The 17690-nt window shown below is 38.0% G+C and overlaps 1 protein-coding gene across 1 annotated transcript in view; it reads right to left on the bottom strand.

The window, feature by feature from the left end:
• The window catches only part of LOC128638681 (liprin-alpha-3-like), a 250726-nt gene that overhangs the window by 89513 nt on the left and 143523 nt on the right, over positions 1-17690 (bottom strand). The window contains 4 exon segments of the mRNA XM_053690795.1: positions 4595-4752; positions 7398-7620; positions 8275-8474; positions 14668-14815. Of these exon segments, the coding sequence (XP_053546770.1) occupies positions 4595-4752; positions 7398-7620; positions 8275-8474; positions 14668-14815 (729 nt within the window).

The raw sequence follows: 17690 nt of genomic DNA, 5'->3' as shown, positions 1-17690 counted from the left end.
AGAGGAACGGAATGAAGTATCCGACAAGAGTCTAGAAGTTTTGTTTTTCTGGCCTCTGTCAGAAAAATCCTCATTTCTAAGGAGTCTATTATTGTCCCCAAGAAGGGAACCCTTGTTGACGGAGATAGAGAACTCTTTTCCACGTTCACTTTCCATCCGTGAGATCTGAGAAAGGCCAGGACAATGTCCGTGTGAGCCTTTGCTTGAGGAAGGGACGACGCTTGAATCAGAATGTCGTCCAAGTAAGGTACTACAGCAATGCCCCTTGGTCTTAGCACAGCTAGAAGGGACCCTAGTACCTTTGTGAAAATCCTTGGAGCAGTGGCTAATCCGAAAGGAAGCGCCACGAACTGGTAATGCTTGTCCAGGAATGCGAACCTTAGGAACCGATGATGTTCCTTGTGGATAGGAATATGTAGATACGCATCCTTTAAATCCACCGTGGTCATGAATTGACCTTCCTGGATGGAAGGAAGAATTGTTCGAATGGTTTCCATTTTGAACGATGGAACCTTGAGAAACTTGTTTAAGATCTTGAGATCTAAGATTGGTCTGAACGTTCCCTCTTTTTTGGGAACTATGAACAGATTGGAGTAGAACCCCATCCCTTGTTCTCCTAATGGAACAGGATGAATCACTCCCATTTTTAACAGGTCTTCTACACAACGTAAGAATGCCTGTCTTTTTATGTGGTCTGAAGACAACTGAGACCTGTGGAACCTCCCCCTTGGGGGAAGCCCCTTGAATTCCAGAAGATAACCTTGGGAGACTATTTCTAGCGCCCAAGGATCCAGAACATCTCTTGCCCAAGCCCGAGCGAAGAGAGAGAGTCTGCCCCCCACCAGATCCGGTCCCGGATCGGGGGCCAACATTTCATGCTGTCTTGGTAGCAGTGGCAGGTTTCTTGGCCTGCTTTCCCTTGTTCCAGCCTTGCATTGGTCTCCAAGCTGGCTTGGCTTGAGAAGTATTACCCTCTTGCTTAGAGGACGTAGCACTTTGGGCTGGTCCGTTTCTACGAAAGGGACGAAAATTAGGTTTATTTTTGGCCTTGAAAGGCCGATCCTGAGGAAGGGCATGGCCCTTACCCCCAGTGATATCAGAGATAATCTCTTTCAAGTCAGGGCCAAACAGCGTTTTCCCCTTGAAAGGAATGTTAAGTAGCTTGTTCTTGGAAGACGCATCAGCTGACCAAGATTTCAACCAAAGCGCTCTGCGCGCCACAATAGCAAACCCAGAATTCTTAGCCGCTAACCTAGCCAATTGCAAAGTGGCGTCTAGGGTGAAAGAATTAGCCAATTTGAGAGCATTGATTCTGTCCATAATCTCCTCATAAGGAGGAGAATCACTATCGACCGCCTTTACCAGCTCATCGAACCAGAAACACGCGGCTGTAGCGACAGGGACAATGCATGAAATTGGTTGTAGAAGGTAACCCTGCTGAACAAACATCTTTTTAAGTAAACCTTCTAATTTTTTATCCATAGGATCTTTGAAAGCACAACTATCTTCTATGGGTATAGTGGTGCATTTGTTTAAAGTGGAAACCGCTCCCTCGACCTTGGGGACTGTCTGCCATAAGTCCTTTCTGGGGTCGACCATAGGAAACAATTTTTTAAATATGTCCGCCACCCGCTTGGGTATAGGAAAAGCTTCTGGGAGCCCCGGGACCTCTAGGAACTTGTCCATTTTACATAGTTTCTCTGGGATGACCAACTTGTCACAATCATCCAGAGTGGATAATACCTCCTTAAGCAGAATGCGGAGATGTTCCAACTTAAATTTAAACGTAATCACATCAGGTTCAGCTTGTTGAGAAATGTTCCCTGAATCAGTAATTTCTCCCTCAGACAAAACCTCCCTGGCCCCATCAGACTGGTTTAGGGGCCCTTCAGAACCATTATTATCAGCGTCGTCATGCTCTTCAGTATCTAAAACAGAGCAGTCGCGCTTACGCTGATAAGTGTGCATTTTGGCTAAAATGTTTTTGACAGAATTATCCATTACAGCCGTTAATTGTTGCATAGTAAGGAGTATTGGCGCGCTAGATGTACTAGGGGCCTCCTGAGTGGGCAAGACTCGTGTAGACGAAGGAGGGAATGATGCAGTACCATGCTTACTCCCCTCACTTGAGGAATCATCTTGGGCATCATTGTCATTGTCACATAAATCACATTTATTTAAAAGAGAAGGAACTCTGGCTTCCCCACATTCAGAACACAGTCTATCTGGTAGTTCAGACATGTTAAACAGGCATAAACTTGATAACAAAGTACAAAAAACGTTTTAAAATAAAACCGTTACTGTCACTTTAAATTTTAAACTGAACACACTTTATTACTGCAATTGCGAAAAAATATGAAGGAATTGTTCAAAATTCACCAAAATTTCACCACAGTGTCTTAAAGCCTTAAAAGTATTGCACCCCAAATTTGGAAGCTTTAACCCTTAAAATAACGGAACCGGAGCCGTTCTTAACTTTAACCCCTTTACAGTCCCTGGTGTCTGCTTTGCTGAGACCCAACCAAGCCCAAAGGGGAATACGATACCAAATGACGCCTTCAGAAAGTCTTTTCTATGTATCAGAGCTCCTCACACATGCGACTGCATGTCATGCCTCTCAAAAACAAGTGCGCAACACCGGCGCGAAAATGAGGCTCTGCCTATGATTTGGGAAAGCCCCTAAAGAGAAAGGTGTCTAAAAAAGTGCCTGCCGATATAAACTTATCAAAATACCCAGATTAAATGATTCCTCAAGGCTAAATATGTGTTAATAATGAATCGATTTAGCCCAGAAAAAGTCTACAGTCTTAATAAGCCCTTGTGAAGCCCTTATTTACAATCTTAATAAACATGGCTTACCGGATCCCATAGGGAAAATGACAGCTTCCAGCATTACATCGTCTTGTTAGAATGTGTCATACCTCAAGCAGCAAGAGACTGCTCACTGTTCCCCCAACTGAAGTTAATTCCTCTCAACAGTCCTGTGTGGAACAGCCATGGATTTTAGTAACGGTTGCTAAAATCATTTTCCTCATACAAACAGAAATCTTCATCTCTTTTCTGTTTCTGAGTAAATAGTACATACCAGCACTATTTTAAAATAACAAACTCTTGATTGAATAATAAAAACTACAGTTAAACACTAAAAAACTCTAAGCCATCTCCGTGGAGATGTTGCCTGTACAACGGCAAAGAGAATGACTGGGGTAGGCGGAGCCTAAGAGGGATCATGTGACCAGCTTTGCTGGGCTCTTTGCCATTTCCTGTTGGGGAAGAGAATATCCCACAAGTAAGGATGACGCCGTGGACCGGACACACCTATGTTGGAGAAAAGAGCTGTATGCTGCAAACATTTTCAGCATTTGTTTAATAAAGGAATGCCGCATTGTGCAACCCTAGGTGATACTCCCTTTGCAAATGTAAGCATGCAAACAGGATACACAAGGGCTATCATCTTTAAAAGAGACATTAAATACTTGTATTCTAAAATGTTTAATTATATGTGTTACCCACTTTTCCCATTTAATTCTGAAAATTGTGGGCTTTTCAATTCCTGTTACAAGTGGAACTACAGACTACAGGCAATGATATGATATATGCCACACAGTCATGGGGTTACATACACACTGAAGTGACCCTTTTATAAGATTTCCTGATTTGCCCTCAGCAGAGAAGGACATCTAGGTTACAACATAGCTGTTCCTATTGCTTTATCGATGTTACAACTTTACACTTGATTTTTTTCAATATTTAAACAACTAATATAATTTTAACAAATGCATATTTTATTAGGACAATGTATACTTTATTAGGACAATGTATATTTTATTAGGACAAGGTATATTTTATTAGGACAAAGTACATTTGATTAGGACAAGATATACTGGTATATTTTAGCTTTGGACACTGAACCCAATTTTTAATTTCATGATTCAGATAGAGCATGCAATTTTAGGCAACTTTCTAATTTACTCCTATTATCAAATTTTCTTAATTCTCTTGGTATCTTTATTTGAAAAGCAAGAATTTACGTTTAGATGCCGGCCCATTTTTGGTGAACAACCTGGGTTGCTCTTGCTGATTGGTGGATAAATTCACCCACCAATAAACAAGTGCTGTCCAGCTGGCTGAACCAAAAATTGTCTGGCTCCTTAGCTTAGATGCCTTCTTTTTCAAATAAAGATAGTAAGAGAAAGAAGACACATTGATAAAAGGAGTAAATTATAAAGTTGCTTTAAACTGCATGCTCTATCTGAATCACGAAAGAAAAAATTTGGGTTCAGGGTCCCTTTAAGCAACAGCTAAATACAGAGAATTGGTTAGTCAAGGAACTACAATGCTAGTTTCAAAAATCATTTACACAGCTCAAACTTTTTTTTTTCATACAAAATCAATTTTTTGTGTAATTAATTGTTGCTATTTTATATGTATTATCTATTTTTTAAAAAAAAATGTAATGCCACTTTAATGTATGAATTTCTTAAAGGAATATAAACATGGCTTTAGTGTGTGTCAACAGTTTCTGAGAATCAAAACAACTCTGATTATCTGGTTATCAAATGATCCTGCTTATTATCAGCCTGCTGGGTTTTACCTAGCCCTTTGGTCTCTTCCATCTTCCAGTGCGTTAGCTTGGAGTGCAAGCGCCTGCGTCATCCTTTCAAGCCGCACTGCTCGAGGTGTCATTGGAGGGGTGGTTTCACATTGTAACAAAGCCTTCTCATCTCGCCCATCTTCTTTGGGAACATGATTCTGCAAAAAGTATAAAACACCATTAAAGAATATCCCATTTATACTCTCATAAGTAAAATGATACAATAATTTGTAAATGTTGTAGTGATTTTGTGTTTAGTTAGTATAAAAAAAAAGCATAAGTGGTTGTTTCCTCAAATTGCTATTCCTCACATTAACCACTAGAAGGCATCATACTGACAGGACTTGCATCTAAAATAAGTATTCATGGTTACATTTTCTCTACCTTGAGAAAATTAGAAAACTACAAAGATTTTTTTATCAAGGTAAATTAGAAATCCACCTTGTATTAAAGGGGCAGTGGACCCTTTTTTTTTCTAACCCATTTAAGGCCAGATTACAAGTTGAGCGCTATTTAATGCTCCCGCTCCAGCATTAATTGTGCTAGAATAAAGCTTTTTGCGCTTGTCGAGTTGCGCTCGTATTATGATTTGAAAGTAAACTGTCTTTGCTCGCACACTAACCAGACGAGCGCAAAAAGACGAACTTAGAATATCGCGTTCACATATTCCCCCATAGAAACCAATGGAGAAAAAAAAGTGGAAAAAACACCCGACTCTCGTGCAAACCCGATTGCATATTCTCATGTGCGCTAACCTAACATATTATATATACAAAATATTAATATTTCCCATTTTCAATGTTCTGCACATAACAGAAAATGCTGTATTTATTCATATATGTATATATATATATATATATATATATATATATATATATATATAGATCTTTAGACATATATATGTATGTATCTCAATGTTAAAGCCCATCGCCTTTCTTTCTTCTAACACCTGAGATCTCATATCTTTGTTCCTTTATAACTTGTGTGCAATATTTTTTTTAATAACTTTTATTAGATGAGCGTAACTATACTTTGTAATGTATTTTTCATGTGTTTTGTGCAACTTTTATGTATAGTTATCCAGAGCTCTAAAATCACAGGTAATCACTCTAGCATAAATCACGATTACGCTCAAGCATTTGCTTTCAACTCATAATACCAGCGGTAAGCCCAATGAGCGCAAACATAAACACCCATGAAAATCCCCTTATCGCTCGGGAGCAAAAGTTTGCGCTCCACTCGTAATCTAATTTGTTCCCAATGATCCATTTTACCTGCTGGAGTGTATTCAATTGTTTACAAATAACTAATTTTACATTATTTTAGTATTTGAAATAGTAAATTTTGCCTGTGGTATCCCTACTAATATTGAAAGTTTCTATACTTAAAGGGACAGCAAACCCCAAAATTGTATTTCATGATTCGGATAGAACATACAATTTTAACCAACTTTCCAATTTACTTCCATTATCCAGTTTGCTTCATTCTCTTGTTATCCTTTGCTGAAGGAACACTGTAAGCTAGCTGAGCACATCAAGTTAGCCAATCACAAGAGACAAATGTGTGCAGGCACCAATCAGTAGCTAGCAACCGCTAGTGTAGGAAATGTGTATTATTTTTCAACAAGGGATACTAAGAGAACAAAGCACATTTGGAAAAAAATTATAATTTAAAGTTTCTTAAAATGACATGCTCTGTCTGAATCATGCAAGTTTAATTTTGACTTTCCTTTCCTTTTAGTAGTAGTGAGTCTAAAAAAGCCTATGTAAACATAATTAACAGACAAAATTACACTCCCAATGGTGTTTAGGAGAGATAATACAATGTTAATTTTCAATTGTTCTCTCTAAGTGTTGGGCTTTGGTTTACAGACAGAGATACTATTAAAGGGATACAAAACCCACATTTTTTTTCTTTTTATGATTCAGATAGAGCATGCAATTTTAAGCAACTTTCTAATTTATTCCTATTATAAATTTCTCTTTGTTCTCATGTTATCTTTATTTAAAAAAGCAGGAATATAAGCTTAAGAGCTGGTCCATTTTTGGTTCAGCACCTGGGTAGTGCTTGCTAATTGGTGGCTAAATGTAGCAAACCAATCAGCAAGCTCTACCCAGGTGCTGAACCAAAAATGGGCCGGCTGCTATCCTTATATTCTTGCTTTTTTCAAATAAAGATAGCAAGAGAAAGAATAAAAATTGAAAATAGGAGTACATTAGAAAGTTTCTTAAAATTGCATGCTCTATCTGAATCATGAAAGAACAAAATGTGGGTTTAGTATGCCTTTAAGAAGTATGTGTGTGTACAGAATGTGATAAAATAAGGAGATCTAAATTTCCCTGCAAGCTCATCCCATTTTAATGGGCTGTGGTAAATATATAAATCAGCTATTTCATATACAAAAAATAAACCTAAATAAGCACTTTTTCATATATTTTATACCCTGCAGCTGGTATAAGAAGTTACTGGAAACACATTAATGGAAAAACAATTTTACAGTGCATCTCTTTAACGTGACAAAATAAGACTGACTGTTTAATAAACTGTTCTTGCTAATCTTATCTGTAATAACATTATAACCAAAATGTATTTCAAACAGAGGATATTAAGGAATTTCTGGTCATACAAATAATATAAAAATAAAATATAAAGTTTCTTGAAGACTATCTTACAGTTTTAAATAATATTGGACATTATTCTCGTCATGGGAATTACAAAACCTGACTATAATCAAAAGTTCAAAATAAAATGTTAGCACTTTTAACGCCTTTTTAAAGAATAGCCAAATGGATTTATGTCTTACAAATTTCTCGCCCTCCCTTGCAGGGCTGTGAGGGGTGATGCGTGGGGTGGAATGTCCACTGCTGGGGGGTGAGGGGCTGGCCAGGGTTGAGGTTGTAACAGAGGTGGGGATGGAACTGGCAGAGCGATATCGTCCAAGTGACCCATCTAGAGTGCCACTGGTGACTCGGCTCTCAATTTCCTCGGCACGTAGTTCTGTGGTTTCTTTTTCTTCCTGAATTAACCTGTTGGTAACATATAATGTATGGAGAATAGAATATAAAACAAGATTATCATTACTGGGTATGGTGATACTGGATGATTTTCTCATTGTGTATGGTTAGACATGCAGCAGCAACAACCTAAATACAACAATAAAGCTTTATTAGTCTAAGCAGCTAACAAAACTTCTCACCGGACAACTTTTCAAATGTTATGTATTTTCTGATCTACTGTTTTATAATGAATATCTATATAGAAGGGCTTTCCATGCATTAAAGCAAAAAAAAAAAAAAAAAAACAACCAAGTTTAAATTAAAATGGTTTTATGAGTTAATGCTCTCCCTAGGAAAGCATGCAGACCTGCGCTGCGCACCTCAGTATGTGTATTCGGCTTACTTCTGTACGGGAAAAGGGTTTCATATTAATTATAGTACTAGTGAATTAACACGGTGCTTATTTATGTATTTATTTATTTTTTGTAATATAATTAAATAATAATTTGCAGCAATATTACTTGAATAAATTATAAAAACTTAGCAAAACATATCATTAATAAAGTCATATTGTGTGTTTTTTGCACCTTTAATTAACATAACTCAGTATGTATTGCTGTGATGTTGTTGATAAGATCTCAATAAAAAAAATTAATCTCCATGCACAGTCAGATAGGAACTCACTTGATTTCTTTATTGATGGCCTCCAGCTGCTCCTGCAACATAATCGCCAGTGTCTGCACATCCGTCTGACCACTTGGTGACAGCAGATCAGCTGAGCTGAAGATGGTATCTCTGTCATCTTCATCGGAACCGTCTAAGTCACCTTCGAAAGCTTGAGCTACATTGGCCAGTACGTTAGCTTGCTGTGCTCGCTCCCATTCCTGCTCGTCCAGTGTTTGGATCTAACAGAAAATAGACATTTGGAAAATCAGAAAAATTCAAACAACTTTTACTGTGCTTCTGGTACTTATCCCTACAAATGGCCCTGAATCTAATAAAAACAGGACTTCATGACATATGAAAAGTCTACATGACCAACAAACTAGTGAGCAAATGAACAAGAAAATAGAATTACTACTAAAAAGACTGAAATTGGTTTCAAGCCACAGATCTTAATAGCAAGCATAGAAATATAGAGTGCTATTCACTGCTAGAAAAACTTGGTTAAAGAGATCTCCATAGGACATTCCATTAAACATTCTGCTTAAAACACTATGTGGTTATATGCATTTCATAACATAAGCAGTGATGATAGTATTAACTATTAAAGTGCCTACTAACATGATTCTCACAAGGTTTTTAATAACCGTAGTGATGAGTAGAAATGTATTGGTGAGAAAAAAAAACAGCAATATTTGTAAAATTATATCTAAAGGATCATACAATCTGTCATAATATAAAAATGTGCTTACAGATAATCACAACAAACATTAAAATATAACCATGATTATGATACAAAGGTGGCAACTTATCAGGATCGATATCTGTGCACCAGTAAAGGATTGTGGCCGGACTTTTAGCCGATGGACATTTGGCCGATGGACTTATGGCCGACACACAAGTGGCTGTCAGATAACAGTCCGGCCATGAGATAGATAGATTAGATAGATAAATAGATTTGATAGATAAATAGATAATTTCCCCGACAGAGAATTACAAGACATGCAGGCTGGGACCCATGGCTAGGTTCCGAAAGGCGGTTGCGGTGCCCGAGGCTCTGATTAGAACAGAGCACACTGGAGCGTATCTGCCCTCGGCTGAACTCAGAACATGCTTCGGCATTCTGTCAGTCGGCAAAATGTCCATCGGATAGAATGCTGTCGGCCAAATGTCCATCGGATAGAATGCTGTCGGCCAAATGTCCATCGGATAGAATGCTGTCGGCATTTTGTCAGAGCACCGTAAAGGATACACTCAATACAATGCCACTGTAAAAGGGACACTCAATCAATTTTTTATTCTTTCATGAATCAGATAGAACATAGTTTTAAACAACTTTCCAGTTTATTTCTATTAACCAAGTTGCTTCATTCTCTTGGTATCCTTTGTTGAAGGAGCAGCAATGCACTACTGGTAACTAGCTGAACACATAATATGTGCAGACACCCATCAGCAGCTAGTTCCCACTAGGGTACTTCTGCCACTGTACCTACCTAGATATACATTTCTACAAAGGATACCAAGAGAATGAAGCAGATTAGATAATAGAAGTAAAATGGAAAGTTATTTAAAATGCCATGCTCCATTTGAATCATGAAAGTTTAATTTTGACTTTACTGTCCCTTTAACTTCTTGTAATACGTGGCAGAAAAAGAAAACGTTTTAAAAACATATCTCAATAGAAAAGCTTAGTTTAAATGTTAGAGAACTCAGCTATTTGACCTTATCACACCTTCAGTTTAGTGTTCCTTCTGTTTAGTACTCAAGCGATATCCAACATCATTTTTTCAGCGCATTATGTGAGTGATTTAGTGCACCCGCGCAATAGGACACCACAATCTTAGTAAACCCTAAGTTTTCGCTTGAGAGCTAACATATTACTTGGAACTTGAAAGATGAGAGGAAAAATATAAGTGCTACTGATTTAACATGAGCAGTGTTAGCGCACAATAGTGCTAATATTTTTGCGCTCCACTTGTAATCTTGGGCTGCATGTTTACTTTTTTTGTCACGTATTGCATAAAGTTATCCGATTAATTATATTGAGTGTATATTTTATTGTTACACTGATATTTGTACTCATAGGTTACACGCTTTGAACCAGTCTGTTGCAATGTTACAATCATAAAATTTGAAAAATTCCTTTATTCTAAAATAAAAAAAAATGCTCAGAAGAGTACTCACATGAGATGAAATCCAGCAAGTTAGCACAAAAAAAGAAAATAAAGCTTCTTTAGAGAAGTGTTTGACAAGTTATAAACAGACATAAGCATTACGCATTTAAGTTATGGTAAACATGCTCTAATGTAGTGCTGTCCAACTCTTTGGTGTGGGGCCAAATTTATATAGAAATACATGCTGGTTGGTCAGATTCATTAATAATCAATAGGGTGTTATAATCAGTACATTATTTCATGCATAGCATACCCTGTCCCCATACATTTTCCAAATTCACTAAAACAATAAAACTGAATAAATTATATTAAAAAAATTAAATAAAAGGAGGAACTTGGTTAGGGTCCTGAGGGCAGCAAAAACATTCAATCTGTTGCTGTACAGACATACTGTCCTGCTCCAATGTCTTGAAAGTGTAAGATTTGTGCTGTAACGTATGATAGGAAAAAGTGCAACCAATTTCTCAAATGCATTAAATACTATTGTTGTGGTGGAAAAAATATCAGCAATAGTAACATTGGCTTTATACCTCTAGTCCTCTGTCCATCAACTATAAGTGCAAGGTGAACAAATTTAAGATCGTACTTCAGTGAATACCGTATACGCCAAGTGTAGTTACTACAGGGACAGAACTTGCCCAAAAACAGCTAGCTGAAAACTCAAGTGCACTCGTAGAAATCAAACGTCCAGTGTTGTCAGCACTATCACCAGAAAGGAACCAACCCCAACAGCAGCAAGAATGGATTCAGCTCAGGCCAAACTTGCCAGCACATTCAATGCTCCAATATTTTATGCAGCACAAAAGCTAGATTACAACTCTCAAAATTCCTGCTGTCAGTGTAGGTTGGAACAGTCCTAAAAGCAGGCTCCAAAGCAATGGCAACCCACTAAAAAAGATGCTGTAATAACACCCCAAGGGCAGTTGCTATTTTACATCCCCAGTTAAGTGAGCAGCCATAGGGGCAGCACCAGCAGAGACTATGGGGCCCATTTATAAAGCTCCGAACAGAGCTTGTGGGCCCGTGTTTCTGGCGAGTCTTCAGACTCGCCAGAAACAGCAGTTATGAAGCAGCGGTCACAAAGACCGCGGCTCCATAACCGGAATCGCCGGAATTCAACCCGATTGAGTACGATCGGGTTGATTGACAACCCCCTGCTGGCAGCCGATTGGACGCGAGTCTGCAGGGGGCGGCGTAGCACCAGCAGCTCTTGTGAGCTGCTGGTGCAATGCTGAATACGGAGAGCGTATTGCTCTCCGCATTCAGCGAGGTCTTGCGGACCGAATCCGCACTGTCGGATCAGGTCCACAAGACCTTTGATAAATAGGCCCCTCAGTCTACACTTCAGTGAGCTCAAACTCGTTCTTGCTAACATTATAGCATCCAGCATCTTCATAGCTCAATTCAAGTGCCCTGTGTAGCTATAACCTTGCACAGCCTATGCAGATGTAGTGCACAAAACAGAAAAGGCTACATTTTCCAGAGTCCTTGTGCAGTCAACACAGCTCTAGAACAATAAACAAGAAATACTGCATCCAATAAGCAACTTCCAAAAACAAGCAAAAATAAATAAATCAAATGCTGTAAATTATATACTAATTTGTTTTGTTAGTATAAATAAACAGTACAGATTTAAAAAATGAAGTATCTGAGAACAGTACTGTAGTACTATATTGTACTGTCTGACAGAGCATATTTCACTCCCAAAGAGGTCAGTAAACAACTGCACATTTAAAACAGGAATACAACAGTGCATTTGTGCCATTTCCTTTATTGCAGTAGGAAGCATCATTTAACAACCAGGTTATATTGTTCCTGTTTCTAGGCCAGTTAGCGTTTGCAATCTACAGATGCAGCCCATCCTGCTGTAGCATACAGAAATAACACATATATTATTAGATATATTTAGCATTCAACTTCATACCACATTTCCAGGTCAGGTCAAGCTCAAAAAAATGATCTGACAAGTACTGGAAGCACGATTGCCCTGATGAGAGCAAAATACAATCCCCGCTTTATTTTCAGAGTGTTGCCTTCTTCGCAGATGTTAGTTATTTTTTTACTTTGTACTGTTTTTATTAGCATTTTAACAAAATAAACAAGCATGACAATGCAAGTCATATAACAGGTAGAGAGGAGAATGTCACATCAATAGAAACATATGCCCATACTCCATTAAACCTGTTGTATTACAAAAAAAGAAAAAAAGGAAATAGGGGATGGGGAACCAAAAGCCTCGTACTGTGAGGGCTCAGGAACAGGGAAGGGAATGGGAAGAATAGTGTGATATCAAGTATGAGGAAAACCCAAGACATTCTTAAAGCAAATAAAGCTTTAATGAAGATAAAACGCACACAGCATTATCTGTAGCACAGTGGGTTAAACTCACTAACAGCTCTCTTCACTTCCTATTATACTCCATACAATGGATTTACTTAAGAGAATGGAAATATGTGTGAGATAGCTGTGAGGTTTGGTGAATAAGCTGCAGTGAATAACATCAGAACTGGAGAGTATAGACAGCTCAGAGAGGCTGGAGAGGGTTGTTAATCAATTGTGGCCATATGGGGGACTACTGCAAACTTATAAAGGAGGCTATACAAATCTTAACTGAACAACATCTAAGAACACGACAACAATAAGCAACCATCAATATGGTATACGGGTGTCTGCAAACTTTCTATTCATCTATAAGCTGATGCTTCCTGGGCTGGATACTAGAGAGCATTCTAAAGATAGAGAATCATTTATCAATGAGCTTATAAACAATCATCCTCTATCGTTGGCCAGTTAGAATTTACACTGAATACTGAATCCCACATCAGCAGCTGAAAGCATTAAAGGGACACTGAACCCAAATGTTTTCTTTCATGATTCAGATAGAACATGCAATTTTAAGCAACTTTCTAATTTATTCCTATTATTATTATTATTATTATTATTGGTTATTTGAAGAGCGCCAACAGATTCCGCAGCGCTAAATTATCATTTTTTCTTCGTTCTCTTGCTATCTTTATTTGAAAAGGCAAAAATGAAAGCTTTGGAGCCGGCCTATTTTTTGTTCAGTACTCTGGATAGGGCTTGCTGATTGGTGCCTGCATTTAGCCATCCAATCAGCAACAGGTTCTTAACCTAAAATGGGCCGGCTCCAAAGCTTTTATTCCTGCTTTTTCAAATAAAGATAGCAAGAGAACAAAGAAAAATTGATAATAGAAGTAAATTAGAAAGCTGCTTAAAATTGCATGCTCTATCTGAATCATGAAAGGAAAAAAAATTGTGTTTAGTGTCCCTTTAAACTAACTTCCTACTGATACACACTATATAGAAGTCACCTTCCACACAGGAGACTACTCTCCATCAATCATCTTACCTGATATATGTGAAACATTCCAACATACATACTTAAGATAGCACCGTTCTAAACATAATTATAATATCAAGGGTACATGAATTTAATGTGATCGTAAATTAAACAATTCAATACAATTCTATTCTTAATCTTTATTATTTTGATACCTACCTTCATCCATCATTTTATTTACAGATATGCTAAAGCAATTATATTTTTATAGTCGCCTCTGGCCGCCCACAGCAAAACTATGTTTTGTTTTTTGATTGAGGTGACATTTTCACCTCAAAACCCCACAGGCAATCTAGCTATTTGGATTTTTTTTAAAGAAGAAGTGATGTATGGCTAGATTGCCTATAGGTTTAGAGATGAAAATGTCACCTCAATACAAAAAAAAACAAACAGTTTTGCTGTGGTTGGCTGAAGTGGGCTATACAAGTATAATATTAATGGAGTTATAGTATTGCTTTAGCGCATCTTAAAGAAGTTAAGTTTCAAAATATAGATTAATAATAGGATTGTATTAGAATGTTTTATTTACTATCACTTTAAGGTACTTACATGAGAAAAAAATAAATGCATTTCAAACAGAAAAGTATAAAATATGACGCCACGTCAAGTATAAATATAGCAAAACTGAAAACGCAAATGATGTGGAAGCAGACATTAAATATGTGTTATGCTAATCAACATCTATTACATTATCTATAGAGAGGAAGGGAATTCACTGCACTCATCTCCAGTAACATAAAGTGTGCAGCTCACTGGTACTGAAGCTTATATTTCAAACTTGACCACCGAAAAATAAAGAGGAGAATATAGTCTGACCAGTCACAATTGCAATTTCCTACTTGCTTGAAAATACAATGGTGTTCAGCCTGATGCCTGTACCTTGGATGGATCATCTTTCATTGCCGCCCAGCGCCCTTTCTTGGGCCGCCTGATCACAGCTGTGCTGCTATAATGATCCATGTGAGCGCCCATTGGTAAGGTTGGCGCCTGCGAATAGCGTAGCTCTAGTGCACTTCCAGGGAGAGATCTGCAAACATAAAACAAAGGTTACATTTGCTGCTGAAATAAGAAAGATATACATATGGTGTTGGAATGGTTTCATATATATACCACGGGCTAAATTCACAAAAGCTTGTGAGGTTGACAAGAGGCCTCTTTGTAAAGGCAAAATATTATTTGTCATTAATTGAGCATCGAAGCGTACCATTAGTAGGGGTTCCTCCTATTAACATCTAGTTGTCGTGCGATAAGTACACAATGCATGAAACGAGAACCTATTGCTAAGCAGTTAAAACAATTACAACCTCAACAACTTTGGAAACACATTTGAAACAAGTTTAATGTAAATGTCTAAGTATATACCATGCATAAGCCTGTTTTTTATACCAAGTCTCGCTGGGTAGAACAAGAGAAATCTTGTAAACACCACAGAAAGAAAGTGAGGCTGAACCCCATTGAGTGATCAGTAGTTTTTGTACCTAAACCTCAGTCAAGCACGCAGAATTCATAGACTCTAGTGCACCTGTGAAGTATCGCGTCTCATGACAATGAGTCTTGATATTTTAAAGCTGATGCAGTTTTATCCATTTTATTTCATATCGTTTTTTATTTCTTTGCTTTAACTTTTTCAAAATGTATTTTGTGCATATGTAAGTGGTCACTGTTTTATAGACGAGTTTCTCCTGTTTAAATGTTTTGTTGTTTTTTTTGTAAGGTATTTTGTAACACCGGTATCCTCTACAGTAGAACTTGTTCTATGTACTAATAAGTGAACAGTTACAAATAAGATGCTGCTCCCCTGATTATAATAGAGCTAACCTAGCAAACTGAGACTGTGATGAGGAGCAGGTGCAAATCTTTATGAATTCCAAAAGTTTTAAGTTGCGATGTTGAATCATTTTTTTTTTCAGTGAGCTATTAGTTTCACAATCAGGTTTTATTGAATCTAGGACTATATACAAAATTGCTGAATAAGATTCACTAAGCATTTTAATTAACACAGCATACAAGAAACATATCTTGCATCTTTCATTTTCTCTGTAGAGTCAAGTCCATGGCAGTAAAGCACATTGTTCTGTAAGCTTTCCTTCCTAAGTAAAATGTCTCGATTCTGATAATTGCAATTGCTTAGAAGCCAAAACAACCCATTAGACAAAATGCAGAAAATGTAGAACAAAGAAAGAGCAAGAAGCCGCAGACAGGATAATGGGCATAAGATACCGACAGCAATAGTGATGCAAAACAAAATGCGGGAGGTTAAAATTTGATGGACTGCAGTACTTAATGTGTAATTGCCCACTAACGATATGCCGCTAAGCAAGTATTAGATATTTTAATTCTTTAACCCTTGTAGAACCTAATACATTTCTGTCACTCAAGTAATAATATTGTCTTATAATAGTGCTGCTACATATTTGGAGAGAGGTTATCGGAGACCGTCTAAAAAGTACTTTAAAGAAGAAATATAATAATACTACTAAAAATAATAATAATTGCATACAAAGAAAGGTCACTAACATTGCAGCATATCTAATAAATGTGACTAACACAAAAATAACATGCTTTCATTTAGGGTGACCAACTGGCACCGTGACCATACGGGTCACACGCAGCACTTTGCACTAATATTTGAGGACCCCAGGAAAAAGCAGAACTAAGACAGTGTGCCATCGTTTTTGTGGCCCCAGAAAAAAAATAGAACTAAAAATGTGCGCTTTGAGGATGAAATTATCCCGCTGACAATGACACTCACATCTGTAAGAAAGGGCTGAACATGGTGAGTGTCAAACTGCTTTTTATAGAATGTAATGAAGCTCCCTGGAATGTAGAGTGTCACAGGGCTAAGGGAATGTGACAGGGTGCGCCCGGTACTGATAATATTGTTTTTGAGCACATACAAATCAAATTATGCAGTTTTCCCATGTACTTTACCTTGCACTGACTTCTAGTTTCACTGTCTGTAAAATCAGTGCACAATGAGGCCTGTGAGATAACTTTAGGTCACTTGCTAAGGCTGCAAGACTCATTTTACAGCAGAAAAATAAACTACGCTTTGAATTTTGTACTCTTGGCTACAATTTTAACTTTGTATTAAATGTACAATGTTATTTTAAAATACAGTTTTCCTGAGTATATTAAACATGATTTTTTTCCCCTGTTCAAATAAGAATCATATGGTTTAATGCAAATTTGCAAAGCGAATGTGTACATTGGCTACGATTTTCACATTGCACTTAATATGCTTTCTACTGTGCTTATTTTATTCAGAACTATACTGTAATGCTTGTGTCTTTCCTTTGTATACAGAAGTGTAGTTATGCCTCTTAGCGAGATATGCAGCTAATAAGGTCAAATGTATCTGTATCCCAACCAAGACCAGGAAGACTGTCACTCACGCCCTCGTCAGCAGCCGACTGGACTATGGTAATGCACTCTACGCCGGCACCACCATCAAGCTCCAAAAGAGACTACAGCGCATCCAGAACGCCTCGGCCAGACTAATCCTTGACATCCCTCGTCAATGCCACATCACCAAACACCTGCGGGACCTGCACTGGCTCCCCATTAACAAAAGAATAACCTTCAAGCTTCTCACTCACGCATTCAAGGCCCTCCACAACATTGGTCCCGAATACTTGAACCACCGCGTTACCTTCTACGCCCCTGCCATACAACTTCGATCGGCCGACCAAGCCCTCGCAGTCATCCCCCACATCAGGAAAACCACAGCGGGAGGCAGATCCTTCTCTCACCTGGCAGCCAAGACTTGAACACCCTTCCACTGCACCTCAGACAAGCTACCGCCCTAACTAAGTTCAGAAAGGACCTCAAGACCTTTTCTTCGACTGAACTGCAACCCTAAGCAAGCACCTTGAGACCCTTACGGGTGAATAGCCGCGCTT

This window comes from Bombina bombina, chromosome 8 (genome assembly GCF_027579735.1).
Source record: "Bombina bombina isolate aBomBom1 chromosome 8, aBomBom1.pri, whole genome shotgun sequence".
Classification (NCBI taxonomy): domain Eukaryota; kingdom Metazoa; phylum Chordata; class Amphibia; order Anura; family Bombinatoridae; genus Bombina; species Bombina bombina.
The sequence above is the reverse complement of the archived record's forward strand: the minus strand, read 5'-3'. Positions and strand labels throughout refer to the sequence as shown.